Source organism: Antechinus flavipes, chromosome 2, assembly GCF_016432865.1.
Source record: "Antechinus flavipes isolate AdamAnt ecotype Samford, QLD, Australia chromosome 2, AdamAnt_v2, whole genome shotgun sequence".
Taxonomy (NCBI): Eukaryota; Metazoa; Chordata; class Mammalia; order Dasyuromorphia; family Dasyuridae; genus Antechinus; species Antechinus flavipes.
In genome coordinates, this window is record NC_067399.1 from 509,643,917 (window position 1) to 509,663,360 (window position 19,444).

At 38.5% G+C, this 19,444-nt stretch overlaps 1 protein-coding gene across 5 annotated transcripts in view; it reads left to right on the plus strand.

Annotated features, from left to right (window-relative positions):
* Positions 1 to 341: 341 nt before the first annotated feature.
* CCDC187 (coiled-coil domain containing 187) overlaps positions 342 to 19,444 on the plus strand; it is a 107,875-nt gene continuing 88,772 nt past the window's right edge. For 3 of the 5 annotated variants that reach the window (XM_051980338.1, XM_051980339.1, XM_051980341.1), the window contains exons 1-5: positions 342 to 436; positions 1,012 to 1,153; positions 3,223 to 3,338; positions 17,318 to 17,465; positions 18,862 to 18,942. In XM_051980338.1, coding sequence (XP_051836298.1) covers positions 17,355 to 17,465; positions 18,862 to 18,942 — 192 coding nt within the window. In that variant the 5' untranslated portion in view covers positions 342 to 436; positions 1,012 to 1,153; positions 3,223 to 3,338; positions 17,318 to 17,354. Of the gene's footprint in view, positions 437 to 1,011; positions 1,154 to 3,222; positions 3,339 to 17,317; positions 17,466 to 17,794; positions 17,871 to 18,861; positions 18,943 to 19,444 lie in introns of those variants that run through there. The other 2 variants (XM_051980340.1, XM_051980342.1) reach the window with 2 other exon arrangements.

The window sequence follows — 19,444 nt, forward strand, 5'->3', positions numbered from 1 at the left end:
GTGACCTGAACCGTGGTTTTTTTTTTTTTTTTTACTTTCTTTGTATCCCTGGTGTTTAGTCAGGGCCGGGTACCTATTAATCATTTAATAATGATTACTTAATTGAATTCTGTGCCTCATTTGGTCTTTTAGCATTCTTTCCCTAATCATTGTTCTCAGCCACTGTACCACAGTCATTCATCCTACTTCCTGCTGCTCGGATCTCCTTCCCCACAGGATAGGGCAGCAGGTCCATGGAGACATGACACTGGAATCCTGGCTGACAATATTGAGGCTTTTCAAGATTCCAGAATGTATCAGGGCTGGTTATGCCTTCTGTTGTTTGCCACCAGGGTCTCATAGCACCACCCTCCTTATGAATAGTCTCTTTGGGTGACTGTGGAAAACACCTTTCCCTTGACTCATAAGTCTGTTTTCAACATAGGGTCATCTCATGGTGAGTCCATTCCAATGACCTCCTTCTACGTCTCCCATTTAAAGAGTGCTTCTCACTGAGTCTTTTTGGGATTCTGGGCACATACATTATTATTTTTTTTTTACTTTCTGCTTCCTATAGTCCTCTAGGGTTGCTGCACTGAGTTTTGAGAAGTTATAATTTTTCCTAAAAGAGTCCTCCTGGCATGGATGACTGTGGCCAGAAAGAAAGGCCCATATTAAAGGACCTATATTGACTTTTGCTGTCTCTTCTTACATTTTGAAGCATAAAATTTACTTTTGCCCTTAGATAATATACAACCTGTTTGATAGAGATGTGAAAATGTTAATTCTTGGGTTAATAGAACACAAAGGATTGGGGCTACTCAGCAGGAGCTCTGATTGGTTGTACTGAAGTTTCTGCCAAACAGAGTGAGATCATGGAGATGTCCTTTTGAAAAGAGATCAATTCTAATGTAACTAGTTCTGAAATCCCTTTGGAAGATATTATTCCACCTTTATAACAAAGTACCACAGGGATGCCCAGTCTAAAAGGCAGTGAATGGCAATTAAACATTTCTCTCATGTCACTAACAGGGTAAGATGCCCAAAGATCCATCTTCCCTCAAAGAAATCCTAGGAGCTCTGGAGATCTTAGGATTGATTAAACCTTTCAACGATCACCTAGTCAATGGCTGTGGGTCTCATTAGAGCCCCTACTCAAAGATCCTGAGAACAGGTATGTGGCTACTACCAAGGGACAAGGGAAAAGGTATCTCATTTTTTATATTATCTCCTTTACTTGAAATTAGGAGATTTTCATCTTTCTTTAACAAGACAGGGTACCACAGCAGAAAAGGCTGAGAGTGATCATTACATTCTTGTCCACTTCCATGATCCACTGTCAGCAATCTGACATTATAAGAGTTAGTCTTATAGACTATCTCTTTATCTCTTCTTTAAAAAGGGACAAAAAAACCAAAAAACATTGCTTTTTTTATGTCCATTGCTTTCATATCAGCTTCCCTTAATTTCTTGTATTCTTACAAAGATTTTTATTGACTCTTATTGGATTTTATTGGTTTTCATTGGTTGATCTATTGGCATTCAGTGTAAATCCACAACCTCCATGCCAAATGGATGAATGAACATATGAATAAAAAAAATTATTAAGCACTTAATATGTTGGTCAGTCTGTCAGTGGGAAAGAGGTTCATAATGGGTATCTCAGATAAGAGTGAAATCCTTTTAACTTCTTTTCCTTGTTTTCCCCTAAAATTAAAAAAAAAATTTTGAGTTCTTCCATTCAATATTTAGCATCAGTTATTTGGTGAGATGATACCAGAGGATCTCAAAGTTGACACACAGTCTTCCCTGAGTTCCCATCAATTGTCTGAGATTCACAAAGAGTAAAATTTACAAAATTAGGGTTTGCATATTGACTCCCCATGTAGATGTCATAATGAGAGAGCCAGAGCCAGAATTTCATAAACATCCTTTCCAATTTTGCATTCTGCTGCTGCTTTACCTATCCTTCATATATCTTCCTGGTTTTCTGGGATGCTCAGGTATCCACATCTAATTTTCCCCAAAACTGTTAGTACTTTTCCTCTGGAGTAGGATGCAGTCATTGGTGCCTAAGTTCAAGGGGGTCAACCTTACTTTATTATTTATTAGGTAATTAGGGCCAGTATCCCTGAAGAACTTATCTTGCACCCGCCTCAGACAATTATTACCTATGTGACTCTGGGAAAGTCATTTAACCCCGTTTGCTTCAGTGTCCTCATCTATAAAATGAGCTGGAGGAGGAAATGGCAAATCATTCCAGTATCTTAGAAGAAAATCCCAAAATGGAAACACAGAGTCAGACACAATTGAAATGATTGAATAATGAAATGTTCCAGGCACTGTGTTAAGCTCTAGGTATATAAAGAAAGGCAAAGACAGCTCCTAATCTCAAAGAAATCACAATCTAATGGAGGAAACAACAGGCAAACACTTATATACAAACAAGTTATGTACAGTTGTCCTTTCTACATCACAACTTTTCCCCCATCATGGTTCTGATATATTGTGGGTTGGCATGAAAAATCAAATGGAATTTTGGTAGAAGTTTACAGAAGCTTCATATGACATACAAAGCCAACAGAAGACCCCTCCAAAAATGTAGAAACTCAGAAATGCACAAAATATATGTATAGTATCATATAATATCAACATAGTTGATCTTTTAATGCTATAACAATTCAGACTTCTTCTGTGGTACAAAGGGAGGGCTAAAACATTTTACGAGAATTTTCCAGATCACAGGAATTTTGCAACCTTAACTTCTGCTAGGTAGAAGAGATAACTCCATAGGATAAATAGAAGTTGATCAACAGAGGAAAGGCAACTAGAATATTAAGGGAATTCAGAAAAACTTTTTATAGAAGGTTAAATTTTAGCTGGAACTTAAAAGAAGCCAGAAAAACTGAGAAACAAAGATGAGAAGGGATGTCATTCCAAGCATGGGAGAACAAACTATTTTCTCTCTTTATCTTTCCCTCTAAGTTCCCCTTCCCCCTTCTTCCTTTTTCCTATCTCCATGTTCAGTGAAATGTATTTCTATAACCAATTGTGTGTGTATGTTCTTCCTTTATTTGACCAGTTTAAAGAGTGTTCCCTTCACTTGCTCCTTTTTGTTTGTATAGATATTTAATTGTACACACTGATAATGTGAGATAATTTCCTCCAAGCTTCCTTTCCTTTTTCTCCACCTTCACTCTCCTCAGTGTATTCTTTTTTTTTTTTTTAATTTTTTTTCTTCAGATCATTAAGATATAACAGATCCTCTTCCAAGGCTTGTCTAATTGTATCTTCCTCTATGAAGCCTGATGATAATAGAGTTCAGAAGGAACACATGTATCATCTCCCCATATTTGAATGTAAGTGGTTTATCTTGTTCATTAATGTTTAACTTTTTTTATTTTTCTCTTTGCTTCTGTTTTTGAACTTCAAAGTTTCTCTGCGGTTCTAGCTTTTACATGAGGCATGCTTGGAAGAATGCTTGGAAGTCTTTTATTTCATTAAATATCATTTCCTCCCTGTAATATTATAGTTGATTTTGGAGGATATGTTATTCTTGATTGTAAGCTCTGCCTTCTGGAATATCTTATTTCAAGTTTACCACTCATTTTTGGTAGTTGCTGCTAAAGCCTGGGTGGTCCTGACTGGCTTCTTGGTATTCAAATTCTTTGAGACTGCTTACAATGTTTTCCTTTGACTTAGAAACTCTGGATTTTGACTATGATCTTTCTGAGAGTTTTCATTTTGAGGTTTCTTTTAGGAGGTTACGAGTAGATTCTTCCTATTTCTACTCTGCTGGGATTCAAAATGATCTAGGCAATTTTCTTTCACTATTTCTTGTGTTCATAATGTCCAGATAGATCAATGATTCTTAAATACTCCCCTTCAAATCTGTTTTCTAGGTCAGTTGTTTTTGCTATGAGATATTTTAATTTTTTTAGCCATTAGACTTTGTTTTAAATATTTCTTGTTGCTTCATAAAGTCTTTGATTTTTATTTGGTCTGTTACAATTTTCAGAGAGTTTGTTGTTAATTCCCTTTCTAATTGTTCTATAGCTCATTTCTTTTGCAAATTTTTTATTCAAATATTTTCATTCCATTGATTAAAAAAAACACTTTTAGACTTAAAAAAATCTCTTATTTTATCTTTTCCAAGAATTCTAGTTGAGTCTGAGACAGGTGTTATTCTCTGAGATCTTGCCTCTAGATATTTTGAAGTCCCTTTTTCCGAAGTCATGTCTAAAGCATTCCTGCTACCATAGTGGCTCATTATGGTGGGATTCTTTTTTTTTTCCCAAAGTTTCCAGCTTTTGTCCTGACTTTGAGCTTGACATTAGGACTGGGCTATGACATACCTCTGGGATGGTTCTGTCGCTGCTTTATTGGAATATTGATTGTTGTGTTATTTCAGTATCTCTGGGACCAGCTGGGGTCCTTCAAGCTTTCTGTTCTCCCAGACTTACCTGATCCTGATCCAAGGAAAAGCCTATTGCTACCCCCCGGTCTGAGCTCTGATATTGCCTGACCTTGATTTAGGTCTGAGTAATAGTAATATGCTACTGACTCAGCCACTGTGATCCATCTAGGAAACTCTGTTGGTTGAAAAGGCAGAATCACAGCTTCCCTTTTGGTCTCAGCTTCCTTCCCTGGTTATTCTCTGTAGCCTGTCTTAGATGCTGGAAGTGAGATCCTGCTCTGAACCTAGACTGAGGTCTCAATCATACACTTCTATTCCTGTCTTCTGAAATCTCCATACATGGCCTCCTTATCCAGAGACCCTTCTATTCTGTGCAAGTTCCCTTCTCACTCTGCCCTGGATCTGTGATCTGAAAGTGAGTATGGGCAGTAAAGCTTCTAGCTCATACTTATCCCCATGGCAGTATCACAAGTATGGGTCCAGGGCTTCCTCTTACCCTTGTGTACAGCCTTCTTTTGGGTGCTGGAACAGCATGTTACTGAACTGACTCATCCCTAGTGTCCATAGACTTTGTCTGTCTCCCTCTGCCAAGCTGGATGGGCCAGATGACTAATTTTGACTTTTCCTGGATTTCCCCATCAGCATTTGGTCTGGTACATTTTTCTATATGTGTCTGGAGGCATCACCTCACTGCTGCCTATAGTCAATCATCTCTACTTTGCCCCACCTTATTTATCTTCCCAAAATACAAGGCTGCTTCCTCCCCCTCTACTCTACATTTATCTATCTATTATACTAGATTTGAATAAAGTATATTTGTCTATATATGATCTTTCTGAGGGTTTTCATTTTGATGTTTCTTTTAGGAGGTTACCAGTGGATTCTTCCTATTTCTACTTTGCTTATCATTCAAAATGATCTAGGCAATTGTCTAGATCAATATTCTAGTTATGGATCTATTCTACTAATGCCTCCTTGCTTCAGAATACCTAGTTCATCTTTCTTGTTGCCCATGATATACTTGTATATCGACATCTGAGGCTATAGATCTTCCTTAGATTTTGTCACTTATTAATTTCTGAGTTTCTCTACTTCTATTTTTCTTTCTTCATTGTACTTTCTATCACATCTAGTTTTATGGATTTATGTAGGTACTTTTATTCCCACCCCTTTCTTTTTAGATATAATGTCCTTTTATTAGATTTGAAAAACTCTAGACAAATAATTAAAAAAATTAATCCTTATTAAGTATACTCTATTCCTGTTCAGGAATCTATCACTGCATATAATGCTAATATCTCTGACCAGATCTTCCCATTCAATTCCCCAGGAAACAAATCCAAAAATCCAAAAATTTAGCCTCAGCCATCTCATCTGCTCTGTAATGAGTCTGGGACTTCAGGGACTCTGACTCCAGGCCTTCTCTGATTCCAGGAAGATTATCATCTGGAATCTCCTGGTTCAATCTTTCCGTGACTTCCAATTATATCCCTTCTGAAAAAGGAAACAGAAGAAAGACAGAATATCATAGGATGGATATGTCATGGCTCAAGTTTAGTTCATCCTGAGTCTCCAGGACCTGTGGTTTAGATGCAAATTTTTCTGGCATAGAAAAACTTAGGTAGGAATTACAGTGCTTTTAATGAGCAAAGGGATCAAGAAAGGATATGGAAGAGGGGAAGATAAGGCAGTGATGAGTTCCCTCTGGGTCTTCCATTGTGGTGACAGGCCCAGGCCAGCCATGCTACCTTTCTCTCCCAGCAAGGTTTCTGCCTCTGTGGACTTTGTCACCATGCTCCCATTCATGTCTGTCAAACTTGTAACTTAGGGCCAAGTTTTTTGTGCCAGTTCCTTCTTTCTGATTCACTCACCACTAAGCTTGTTGTGTTGGGTTTGGCATGGGTTTCTTAATTGTTGTTCTTAGCTAAAGAGATTATCCATCTAAAAATCAGGTTCCAACCTCAATTAGGGACCGAGGTAAATCTTATGGCCATTACCTGGGCTTAACTCTTGAACTCATGATCAAGCTTCTCTTACCTTACTTCCTCACTTTATCTCCCTTATAACTACCATTAATAAGCCATGATTTCCTCTTATCATTGTCCTCTTGAGGTCTTGAGGTCCTGAGGTTTAACCTTATCTATCTGGGCTATTTATCTTGGCCCTGATGTCTAGACTCAAGGCATTTTCTCCTAGTCTGGTAAATGTTATATTTCCTAGTCCTGCTGCTCAAATGCATTCCACACACCTGCTTTTTCTATCCTTTTGGGAAGGGATGGGGAAGGAAAAAGGGCATCATAGGAGTGAAAGTCCTTTAAGTTGAAACTTAATGAATCCTGATAAAGACTAATGTTCAGGGCCCAGATACAGATAAAGAGTTAGTTATGAGTAAGAAGTATAAAGTCTATATGAAGAAAGGTGACTACCTATCCCCCAGTATGTTATGGTGACATTTCTAAAGAAACTATAAGAAAATAATAGTTCCAAGACCAGAAATGGAAATTGGGCTAGTGATCTAATATGAAGCCCTGCAAATAAAAGAATCCCAGACAGGATTCAGCATCATGTCTCTGAATAACTTTCTGGTGTTCTTGTAGTGAGGGTAGAGGCAGACAATTTATAGATTATCTCTGGGAATTCGCCTTTCTTTTCTTCAGTATTTTATTCTTGACCCTAATATGTCCCCTGAGATTCCAGTGAGAGAATAATTGGGAATAGTAAAATATCTACCTTTTTAAAAGTGCCTATTGTTTTGGTCTCCCTGACCACCCCACCCCATCCTCTGCTCCAGTCAGGATAGTCAGTAATTTTATAAGTAGCCAGTGTAAAGAGGCAATAACAGGAAATAAGATAGGCAAAGAGGAATCTGGATTTTCCATACAAACTATCCCAAAGATCAAAAGAGCATAATTTGCAGATGTTATTTTTATTGTCATTAAATTTTTAAAAAATATATCTATTTTTTCCAAATACATGCAGATAGTTTTCAACATTCAACTTTGCAAAAGTTTGTATTCCAAATTTTTCTTCCTCCTTCCTGCCCTCTTCCTCCCCTAGATAGCAAGCAATTTAATATAAATTAAACATGTACAATTCTTCTAAGCATATTTCCATATTTATCATGCTGGTCAAGAAAAATCAGATCAAAAGGGAAAAAACACAAGAAAGAATAAAACAAGCAAACAACAACAACAACAACAAAGATGAAAATACTGTGCGTTGATCCACATTCAGTCTCTGGATGTGGACAGCTCTTTCCATCACAAGTCTCTTGGAGTTTGCAGATGCTATTTTAATCAAAATTCATATTCTAGTACCATGTGATGAATCAGGAGAAGCCATCTAGGCACTGATGTCAAGGGACTGGTATTATAATATGTAAATTCCAGACAAATTCTAGATCTCCACAGTTCCATGGAACATCAAATAGGTGCCTGATAACCTTGAGGTGATGACTGAAGTTTTACCAGTTACTTTGAGATTGCTAGGATATGGTAATAAACTAACCTCAAAGTGGCACAAATAGGAATTAGTCTGTGTTCCCCCAAAACCCTTTATACTAAGACCTCAGAATTGTGTGCTCATCCCACTCTCCTACCCCCAACACTTTCCCCTCTCTATGTGGACTGTGCCTAGTGCTCCCAGCTGGAATCCATGGTTAAGTGAGTGATAATTATCTGCCTTTCTTCCCTCCCCATACCATTCTCTATGCTATTTATCTCCTCACTATTCCATTCCCTCTTCTGCCTATTCCTTGCTGTTTCCCTCCCTTCTTTTCCTGATTTGTCTCTGCCTTTTGGGGCTTTTTGCCTTCATATTCTTTGTGCCTAATTAAAGTGTGATTGCCACCCCATTTCCCACTACCAATCATGGTACCCAAAACCTGGCCATCCATGTCCCCGTTTCATAATTTTATAAATTAGTGACCAATTGACCACCTCTTGTGTAATAAACTTCAGTATTCATTCTTGTTCACTCAACTTTTTACACTCACAAGACTCCCTTATCAGTTAGTCTCAGATCCAGACAAACCCAGGTCCAGATAAGACTATGATGACATTTTCTATAGGAAGAACACTGAGAGAACAGAGCATACTGAGAGATGAGTCTGGCAGGAAACTCAAGAAAGGCCATCAGAGAACAAAAGAGAGGCTTAGAAATGGAAACTTAGAGAAAGCACTAGTTTATTTGCCAAGTTTCTGGGCCTCATTTTCCCTCTCTTGCTATGTTCTCCCCAAGGTTAACCTTCCACAGGTCAGAGGTCTCTGCATTCCCGGGATAGCTCAGCTTCTTTCCCAGGGAAGGAGGCACTTCTAGTCCTGGGACACACCTGCCTATGTTGTGGGTGAGTCATTCTGTTCACCTCCGGAGTCAGCCAATCGCTTTCTCTATAGGGGGAATCTGTTAAGGTAAGAGGAGAAGGGGCCGTATAACCCTCTGGTTTCTCTGGTGGAAGCACCATAGCAGAGAACCAGGCGCCTAAGGCTGGATAAAGTGGGAAACAGATTATCCGTTTTTTCTTCTCTGCTTCCCTCCCCCCTCTCTTCTTCCCAATTTAGGATTCAGAAATTCTTGAACGAGCCAGAGTCAAGATGTAGAACTGAAATGGTAATTTCTCATGCCCAGAGTTATAACTTAGAATTCTGGTACCTAGAACAAACTTAGTTGAGAAAGGCGGGAGATGGAAAAATGGAAGATACGAAGATCCTGGGACATTCCAAGGCTCCCATATACTACTACCACTGGAAATATTGGGCATCCTGGGTTGTTTGCATCCCTCACACATACCCACGTCATGCCAGGAAGTGCACAGGAGGCCTGCCCTAATCACATGGAATTGTATTATTGGCTTGGTAAGGGAGAGAAGGATCAGGAAGCAAGGCATGATGGGGAACAAACTTTCAGGGATGGGGAGGTGGCTGAGAGCTTTGCAATGAAGGGAAACATACACACTGCTTCCCCTAGGGAGCTGACATTTGGGTAAGCATAAATTTAGGGAGAAATCCCTCCCTCCTCAGTCCCTGATGGCTCCATGGAATTGTGATTCTGCTTTGGCACCTTAGAGACACAGGTACTATAATAGAGTCTTACATCATTACCAGCCATCATTTCTTAGAATTAGTGTAGAGCCCCCAGATCTATATCTAATCTTCCTGGCCCCCTTATCTTCTATTTCTAGACCCTTTACCTCCGGGAAATCATCTCTCTTGAGCTGGCCAGAAAAAGGTGCAGGGAGGATGTAAAGGATCATCTGGCCTCTTTCTCTAAAATTCTGTGAGGATGTGAGTTTGGCTCTCACTGTAAACTTGTGAGCCCTGGATTCCTGTTTCATTCTTGGACTATGAGTAATCACCTGGAGACAGAGGAAAAATCTCCTGCTGGCACTCACTGCCCTGTGTTCTCAGCCTGGCTTCTTTGCTAGGAGATTGATCACAGTCCCAAAGTAACCTTTCTACCACACACACACACACACACACACACACACACACACACACATATACACAAAGACACACAGACACACACATAAATCTACACACACACAGACACACACATACACACATATACACAAAGACACACAGACACACACATAGATACACACACACACATATTCTCTCTCTCTCTCTCTCTTTCTCTCTCTCTCTCTCTCTCTCTCTCTCTCTCTCTCTCTCTCTCTCTCTCACACACACACACACACACACACACACTCCCCTTCATGTCCTGAGACTTAACTTTCCCTCCTTTATACTTGCTCCACTCCAGCCTTCCAACTCGAAGTTGCTGGAAGGGCAGCAGGCCAATGTAAGCAGCACGAGAAAAGCCAGTCATTCAAATATTTACTAAGTATATACTAAACATTTACTAAAATGGAGTGACCGTTCCATTTTGGAATTTGTAACAAAGGAGAAGAAATCTGCTCATAGTTTTGACAGATACTCCAGGTTTGGGGAAAGCAGATTTAGAGCTAGAAGGAACCTTTGACACCATGTAGACCCTGCCCTTATTTTCCAGATAAGGAAATTGAGGTTCAGAGACCCGTGTCCAGAACCATAGATAGTGTGTGTGAGAGGTAAGAATTAAATATGGGTCTTTCTTGTATCTGTCTAGCACTCCAGTCACACCAGCTTACCCCGATATCTTTTCTCTATCCAGATATCAAATATCTCAGATGAAAGGAGAGGTGACCTAAAATTCAGTGGAAGAATTATACACAGCAAGTTAGGGAGTTCTCAGGAATGAAATTCTGAAGATGTAAGGAAACATTCTGATGAAATGGGAAAGAGGATCTAAGAGAGTGATATGAATCCTAGAGACCTCATTGACCAATTTTGGTTTTTAAAAAGCATGAGAATGTAAATCTCTATTAGCCAAAGATAGAATATGAAAGCAAGGGCCAGAGACATAATTAAACTGGCAAGGTTGTATAAGAATAGTATCAGGATTGCTTATGCTAGATTTTTCTCATTTGCTTCAGTTTATTCTATGAATGAAAAAAAAAGATTTGTTTATTTTTAAAATAAGATACACTGGGGAAAAGAGGAATATTAGAGAAAAGTATGGGAATCATTGCTCAGTATGGATGGGAAGATGATAATGTATGATTTAGAGAAGACTAGGTGTTTCAATTCCTACTTTGTTTCTATTTTCCTTACAAAAGAGAATGATCTCTAGGCTGGAAAAGACAGAACCAAAATGGTTAATAAGAAGTTGAAATTCAAAATAAGTAGGAAGATGTAAGACAATGTTTGACAAAAACCATCCCAAGAGTAGAATAGTAAGGATTTTGACCAGGCCACCAGCACTGAACTTCTTTTAGTTCTCTTCTATATATTAAAAAAAGTTGCTTCAATGATCCTTTTTTTAATGACCCAACCACTCATGACTCCATACAAAAGGAAAGCCAAAGTGAAGGATTTTGGCAAGATGGCAGAATAGGTTAGTAAATTTCAAGGTCTCTTGATCTCCCCCACAAATAGAACAAATTTGTGCCTTAGGGTGAACATAGACTGGTGAAAAATCAAGAAGACTTAGGGTAGAATAGGGATCCTCCTGATATAATCATAGAAAGACTGGAGAAGATCCAAAGAAAGAGCTGGATTAACCTGTGTGATGTGCAAGTACCTTGGGACTATCTCCACAGAAACACCAAGTGGGGGGCCCTGAAGTGAGGACTGGAGCCTCAGCAGGAACCACAGAAACTTTTATCTCCTGCACTGTTTGTAATGTTGGGATCTGAGTCTGGGAAACTGAGGGGATCTCAACTGATCAGGAAAGCCAGACTCAGTTGTGCTGCTGAGATAAGGCCCTGGGCGAGAATGGATATATGGATTGCTGCTAGAGATGTTTGTATTTTCTTAAATTTGACCCAAGAGAATATTGTGTAAAAATGTTGAGTGCAGGATCAGTGGGGCAGAGCCGCTGCGGGCTGTGAGCACTTGCTGAAAGGTGGAGCTCTTGGTTTGGGGTTCCTGATCAGAGGCAAGAGCTGAAGTGAAGTCAGAGACACCATCCCTCCCAACCCAGGATTAGAGATGCTTACACAAATACCTTTTATTTAAAAAAAAAACATTGAGCCAACAAAGAAGAATCCCACCATAGAAACATACTATGAGAACAGGAAAGAACAGGGTTCATCTTCAGAGGAGGACAGTGAAGTAAAAAAAAAAAAAAAAAAAAAAAAAACTTGCACACCAAAGAATAACATAAAAGGGCTCCCTGCCCAGAGAGATTTTATTGAAGAACTCAAAGAATAATTTAGAAGTCAAATGAGAGACATAGAGGAAAAACAAAACAAACATGTAAAAAACCTTCCCCAAAAAAAGATTATTAAAAAAAAAAAACTTAACCAAGTAGAAAAAGACCTACAGAGTTTCAAAGATGAAAGTAATGCTTTGAAAATTCGAGTTAAGCAAGGGGAAGCCAGTGAAGCTCTGAGAAAACAAAAAATAACAAAACAGATTATAAAGAATGAAAAAAATAGAACAATGTAAAACATCTTCTAAGAAAAATGACAAATTGGAGAACAAATCAAGAAGAGAAAATGTAAGAATAATTGAATTATCTGAAAGTTGTGACCTAAAAAATTGACTTTGACACAATAATGCAAGAAATAATCCAAGAAAATTGTCCTGGAATGATAAAACATGAGGGGAAAGTAGAAACAGAAAAATTCCACCAATCCCCATTTCAATGAGATCTTTATGGAAAACACATAGGAACATTATTGTCAAATTTCAAACCCCCCAGATTAAGGTGAACATTTTGCAAGAAACAAGAAAAAAAAATTCAAATACATTGGAACTACAATAAGAATTATATAGGACTTAGCAGCAGCCACAATAAAAGACCACAAGTCCTGGAATCATATCTACTGACAATCAAAAGAATCAGACCTGTGGCCAAAATATCACATCCAGCAAAATTATCTATAATATTGAATGAGAAAAAAATGGATATTCAATGAACTTTCAGATTTTCAGGACTTTCTATCAACCAAACCAGAACTTAATAGAAAATTTAACACATAAGAGTCAATATCAAAGATCAATTTCAAGGAACTCAAAATGGATAAATTATTTATTTAAAAAAATGGGAAATTTATAGCATATGTTTAAGATTGATATCAACAATACAACCGTTCAAAGGAAAGATTGGGGCAGAGTTAAGGTAAAAATAATTATATGATACAAATGAAGTGCAGAAAAAGAGACATAGAGGAATTAGATGGGGGAGGAGAGCTCATAATTCTGACAACCTATTCAGAATGCATCAGGAATGGGTTCAATAGGCAACACTACATATATACTATGAAGAGTTTAGCATCCTCCAAAATCTATAAAGAAATAGGGGGGGAGGGATAGGCAGACAAGGAAGTAAGGACTGAGGGAAGAAGACAAGGGAAGGGTCCATGGATGAGGGAGGTTAAGTAATAACAGGCAAGTTAGGAGCATAATTAAAGCAAAGCAGGAATAGGAAAGATAAGTGTGTGTGTTTGTGTCAGGGTATGTGTGTGTATATGTAAGTGCATGTATATATCTACATATGTATATATAATTATATCCTTTCTTAACTACAGCCTGCTTAAGGTACATGGCAGAGAACAAAAGAACAATTTACAAGGAAGTAAAGAAAAGATGGACACTCATGAATATGATTTCTTTTACTAATATATGTTTTGTCTTGAACAGGTATTTGTTATATATTTTGAATTCTCCCTGATGATCTTATGGGCACATGACAGTGTTCTCTTTTGTTTTGTATTCATTTTCTGTTTTTCTTTTTCCTTATTCTGTTTTTTTAAAAATAAAATAAATTTGGAAAAAAAACAAAAGGAAAGCCAAATTTTTAACAAATTTAGCAAATAAGCAGAGTTAAACAACAACAAATCTACATATTTTCTATATTTAAAAATGTATGTTTCATTATATACCTAGAGTCCATTACCTCTCTATGAGGAAGTGTATACCAGGATTTTTCATCAGACCTCTGGAGTCATAGTTAATCATTGCCTTGATCAGTGCTCTAAAGTCTTTTAATATGTGTATTGTTTTCTTGTCTCTGCTCATATTTGCATTAGTAAATATAAGTCTTTTCATGTTTCTACTTATCATATTTGTCATTTCTTAATATTCCATTGCTTTCATTCTTAGGTATTTTAAAATTGCTTTTTTTACAATGTTATATATAATTTGTTATGATTCTACTCACTTTGTTCTGTATCAATTCATACAAATCTTTCCAGATTCCTCCAAAATCATAAGGTGAGTTTTTTTTGGTAATGTTATTGTGACAGGATTGGATTAGATAATACCAGGGTTCCCATTTAGTTCTGGACATGTAAGCTTCTGACCCTCCCCAAACTCACCAGAAGATGGTTAGCATTTTCTCTCCATACTTAAAATACTATATTCATCCATGTATAGGCCTTTTCTGGATCTGTTTCCAGCCTCTGTTCAACAAAACAAAGTTGGGGGTAATCCCCAACTTTGTTTTTTTCCCCTTTAAAAAAATTTTTAATTAAAGCTTTTTAATTTTCAAAAAACATGCATGGATAAGTTTTCAACATCAACCCTTGTAAAACCTTGTGTTTTCTCCCCACTCCTTCCCCACAGATAGGAAGTAATGCAATTTATGTTAAACATGGTAAAAATATATTAAATCCAATATATGCATACATAATTATACAATTATCTTGCTGCACAAGAAAAATCTAATCAAAAAGGAAAAAAATGAGAAAGAAAATAAAATACAAGCAAACAACAACAAAAAGAGTGAGAATATTATGTTGTGATCCACACTCACTTCCCACACTCCTCTCTTTGGGATGGCTCTCCTCATCGCAAAATCATTGGAAGTGGCCTGGATCATTTCACTGTTGAAAAGATCTTCATCCATCAGAATTGATCAACATATAATCTTTTTGCTGTGTACAATAATCTCCTGGTTCTGCTCATTTCACTTTAGCATCAATTCATATAAGTCTCTGCAGGCCTTTCTGAAGTCATCCTGCCAATCATTTCTTACAAAACAATAATATTCCATAACATTCATATACCATAACTTATTCAGCCATTCTCCAACTGATGGGCATCCACTCAGTTTCCAGTTTCTGGCCACTACAAAGAGGGCTGCCACAAACATTTTTGCACATGTGGGGTCTCTTTCCCTTTAAGATCTCTTTGGGATATAATCCCAGTAGTAACACTCCTGGATCAAAAGGTATGAAGTTTGATAGCCCTTTAGTCATAGTTCCATATTGCTCTCCAGAATGATCCCCAACTTTGAAGAGGAAGATACAGAGAGCAAGAATCTAGAATTGATAAGGAGCAAAAGAAAACTCTGGGATGATCCAGTTTGAATATGGAAATGTCTCATGGAGATAGTGCCTATTTTCACAAAGGAAGCTGGTCCTTGATGGATGGTGAAGAGTAGTTTGTCCCCACTAAGTCTAGCATGGAAGCTGTATTCTAAGTGATTCAAGTCATATACAGGTAAATAACCCATCACATTCAGGGATGTTGTAAGCAGAAGTATAGCAGTTACTACTAACCAGAGATTCCTTTGTCAATCAGATCCTTTACAGCTTCTCAGGAAAATAGATTGATATTACAGGCAAACTCCACTGCTTCCTTTTGTGGTCAATATCCCAGACTCAAAATAGAGTTGTTCAGGACCAGGGACAGAAACTTCTGATCAAAAGCCTATCATGAATGAATGCATTTAGAATCATTCCTACAGGGTTAAGTCTTCAGTGTTGTGTTCTTGTTCAGCTTATTTTTATATCCCCACGAACAAGGTGGAGGAAGAGTGCAGGGAAAAGTAAGAGAAACAAAGAGAAGAAGAGATGGGAGATGATAAGTACTGACAGCCTGGAAGCTTTGCTGAGGGGCCTGACTTTGTGCAAGTTGGTTTTGTCTGAGTCATTACCCATCCTTTACCAACAGTACTAAGCCTTGTCCAGGTGTGGAACCATATTATGGTGAATTGAGGTGAGATATGGACTCTTCTTGCCTTTCTGATTTTCCGACTACTATTCTCCATATATTCTGCAATCCCACTATGCTGGGGTACTTACCATTCCTCAAACATGACACTTCATCTCCCTTCTCAATGCCTTTTCATTGGCTATCTCTCTTCTCTAAGATGCTCCACTTCCTCATTTCTGCCTCTTGGTTTCCTTCAAGACTCAGATAAGCTCTTACGTTCTGAAAGGTTCCCTTGCTACTAATGCCTTCCCCTCTCAAATTATCTTTCATCTATGTTCTTGGTATATTGCCTCTCCCATTAGAAGGTAAACTTCTTGAGGGCAGGGACTGTTTTTGCCTTTCTTTCTATCCTGACTTTTGAGCACAGTGCCTAATACATAGTCCTTAATAAATGCTTGTTGACCAACATTATACAGATTGGGAAACTGAGGCCCAAAACAATCAATGATTTGCCTAGGGTCATAGAGATAGCAAATTGCAGGCTTGTCAAATCTCAGACCTGCCTCCAAGAGTGCTTTCCATTGTACTTGACTGATATCTTTTATACAGAAAGCAGGAAGGCTATAATTTCTCTTTGGAAAAATCATTCTGGGTAAGGAATAGCAGAAGCTTCCCTAGTACTTGAACAAAAGAAATTTCATCCCTGAGAAGGAAAAAGTTCCAAGGGGTAACAAGTCTTAAATGTAAGATTAGAAACAATTTATCTCAATTAAAGCCTTCACAGAGTAGATTCCCTAGTCAGAGTTTTACCTTCCTCCAATTTATTCTCAGTTCATTCCTCTTACTACAACCATTATTCCGTTAACTCCTCCCTGTTCTCTCAGTCCATCCCTCATTCTTCTCATGGCTTGTAGTAGTTAAATGTAAGGAACTCATAGCTACACTGAGTTGAATATAAATCAGTCCTATGTCACAGCAGTTTGACTATAAGATATTTCTGATCTTCCTTGTTAACTCAGATAAGAGATGGGGATGACTTGGGATCCCTGATGCTAAGCTCTTCTTCACTTTTAGGGTGATAATTGTTATCTTGGATGTGAGAGATTTCTTTGAAGAGTGCAGAAGCACCTTCGTTTTACAAAGGGGACATTGTAAACAAAACTCCCACCAGTCCAGAAAAATCAGCTCCAAATATAGCATAGAAATTGTCTTTAGCTTTTTTTTTTTTTTTTTTTTTTTTAAATAGCAGACATTTTCCACTGGATTCCTTGACAGCCTGAGGTAAAAGAGGCAGCTGACTCATGGTATTGTGGAAAGATTTGGAACGGGAGGATTTTAGTTTGGACCCCAATCTGCTACTTAACTACTTGAATGAATTAAAAAAAAAATCACCCACTATTTCTGAGTCTCAGTTTCCTCATCTTTAAAATGGAGAGTTTTAAACTAGATGATCTCTCAGGGTCTTTTTATATCTAAATTCTATGATTTTATGTAACAGTTTGCAGGATAGAGCTTATATACATCAAACATCAGCCATGGTATTTGACTACATGACCTCCAATGTTCCTCTCAGTTCTTTGAGCTCCTCCTCTCCATCAGAGCAGATCCAATCAAGGCAGAAAAACTCTGTCTACCTGAAACCTCAGGTAAGAGTCCCCTGGTGACTTTTTTTGAGGGGGGATCCTAGGAGAAGAGGAAAAGAGGAGGATTGGGGGTGGAAAGGGATGCTTCCTTTTTTTTACAAAGGCTCCTGAGTGGGGCGGGGCTGTTGGGGTAGCGTCCACCAGGTGAAGCAGGTGAGCCAGACAAAGGGACCCGGATGGAGAGAACCGCGCCCTGTACCCCCCTCCCTTTAGGCCGATTTGAGGGCGGAGCTGGGCGGGGATGCTTGGGTTCCTCCAGCAACAGTCTCAGCCTAACTAACAACCAAGCTAGGAAGGACGCTGGGTTGGCTGTGGCTGCTTTGGATTTTCAGATGGCTCTCTCAGACTCTAAGGGGAACTCTCAGATACCTTCCTCTGCTGCTTCCTCCCGATCAGATATTTTGATTGGTGAGTGATTTGGAACTAGGCTCTTGGTGGTGGATGGGGAAATGGTTGGAGATGGGGCAGAGCAGGACTAGGAAGACTTTACCTGAACCCAGGTCACGTCAGGCCCTTTCCAAAGGCCACAGACACTTAAGAGTACTTCTTTTCTCCCCCTCCTTCACTTCCACCCCTCGGCACACGGCGGCCTCGCAGGTCACCACCTTGCCAGTTAGAAGAGTCTTTATCAGGAGCACTATCTCCTCCTCCCTTTCATAGTAACCAGCACTTGAATTGCAGAGTAGGAAGCCAAAGAACAGAGTGGGAGGGGAGAAGAGGGTTTTTTGTTAAGGGAAGAATCAGTTCTTTTGGATTGGATAGAGGGATTTATGTGCAAGTCTCAATATGAAGCCCTCTTTCTCATAAACCAGAGAGATCCTTTTCACTCCCACTCCCCATCAGTGTTTCCATTAAAAAAACAAGTTTTACCATCTCTGCTGGAGTTTAAGGTGACCAGCAGTTTATACTAAGGAACATTCCATATGCACCCCAAATACATATTGACACAAAACAGAATGTGATAGGGGCAAAAGAGAGATTCAGATTAAATATTTTAGGAAAATTTGAGGAAGGAGAGATTATTTTCAGTTAGAGAGGATTTCTTACTTTCCTTTGATGAAAGTTTTCTGCAGGAGATAGGATTTGATCTAATCCTTGAGGGAAGGTGCTTGTGAGTAGAAATATATAGTAGGTCCCAGGCATGGGGAATAGTCTATGGGAATTTATTTTTTCTCAAGGACCCGACAGGAGGAAGTTGCTAAAAGAAGATTAGATTTTCCCAGTCCTGTAGGAGACAAGGAAGAGATTTTAAAGTCTTCTATCAGGGGCATGCTACAGTCTTGATTATTCAATTTTCAGTGATTTGTTGTTTTGTTGATTTTCTAGACTTTAGAAAATGATTGAGAAAATATGAATTGTGCAGATTAAACTTAAAAGTGTGTCTTTTGGGGGGGGTTAGGTAGAGTTACCAGCATATCCATGCCTATACTGCACTCCTAAACTACTCACCCAACTGAAAAGATCCAGAGGGCAAGGAGAGGTATTTATGTGTTTCTTATTTCTTACCCCAATCCTATTCTGGATTCAGACCTCTTGTAGCAGCCTAATCATACCCTGAGTTGATGGGGCTTCTTCAGATCCTTGGTCAAACCAACAAACCAACAAGGACTCTCAGAATCTAGGAAGAATTCTCTATAGATGAAGCTTGTCAGGCAGGTAACACTTTGCCCCCACCTGGCCCTGTGAATTTAGACACATAACTTCACCACAGTTGGATTTAATTGTTTCATCTGTAAAATGAGAGCATTGGGCTAGGTGATCTTCAAAGACCCCTTCCAATTCCAGATATTACAATTAATTTCATCCAGGTTTATGGTATCTTGTGTTGTTTTCCAAGGAATAAAATGAAAGTTTGCTATTAAACCAAACAACAAATCTGCAGAAGGAAATACTTATTTAGTTTATATTAGACATTTCAAGTTTTTTTGCATTCCAACAATACCACTAGTCGCATGTCTGAGCCCTTAAAATATCTTTAAATA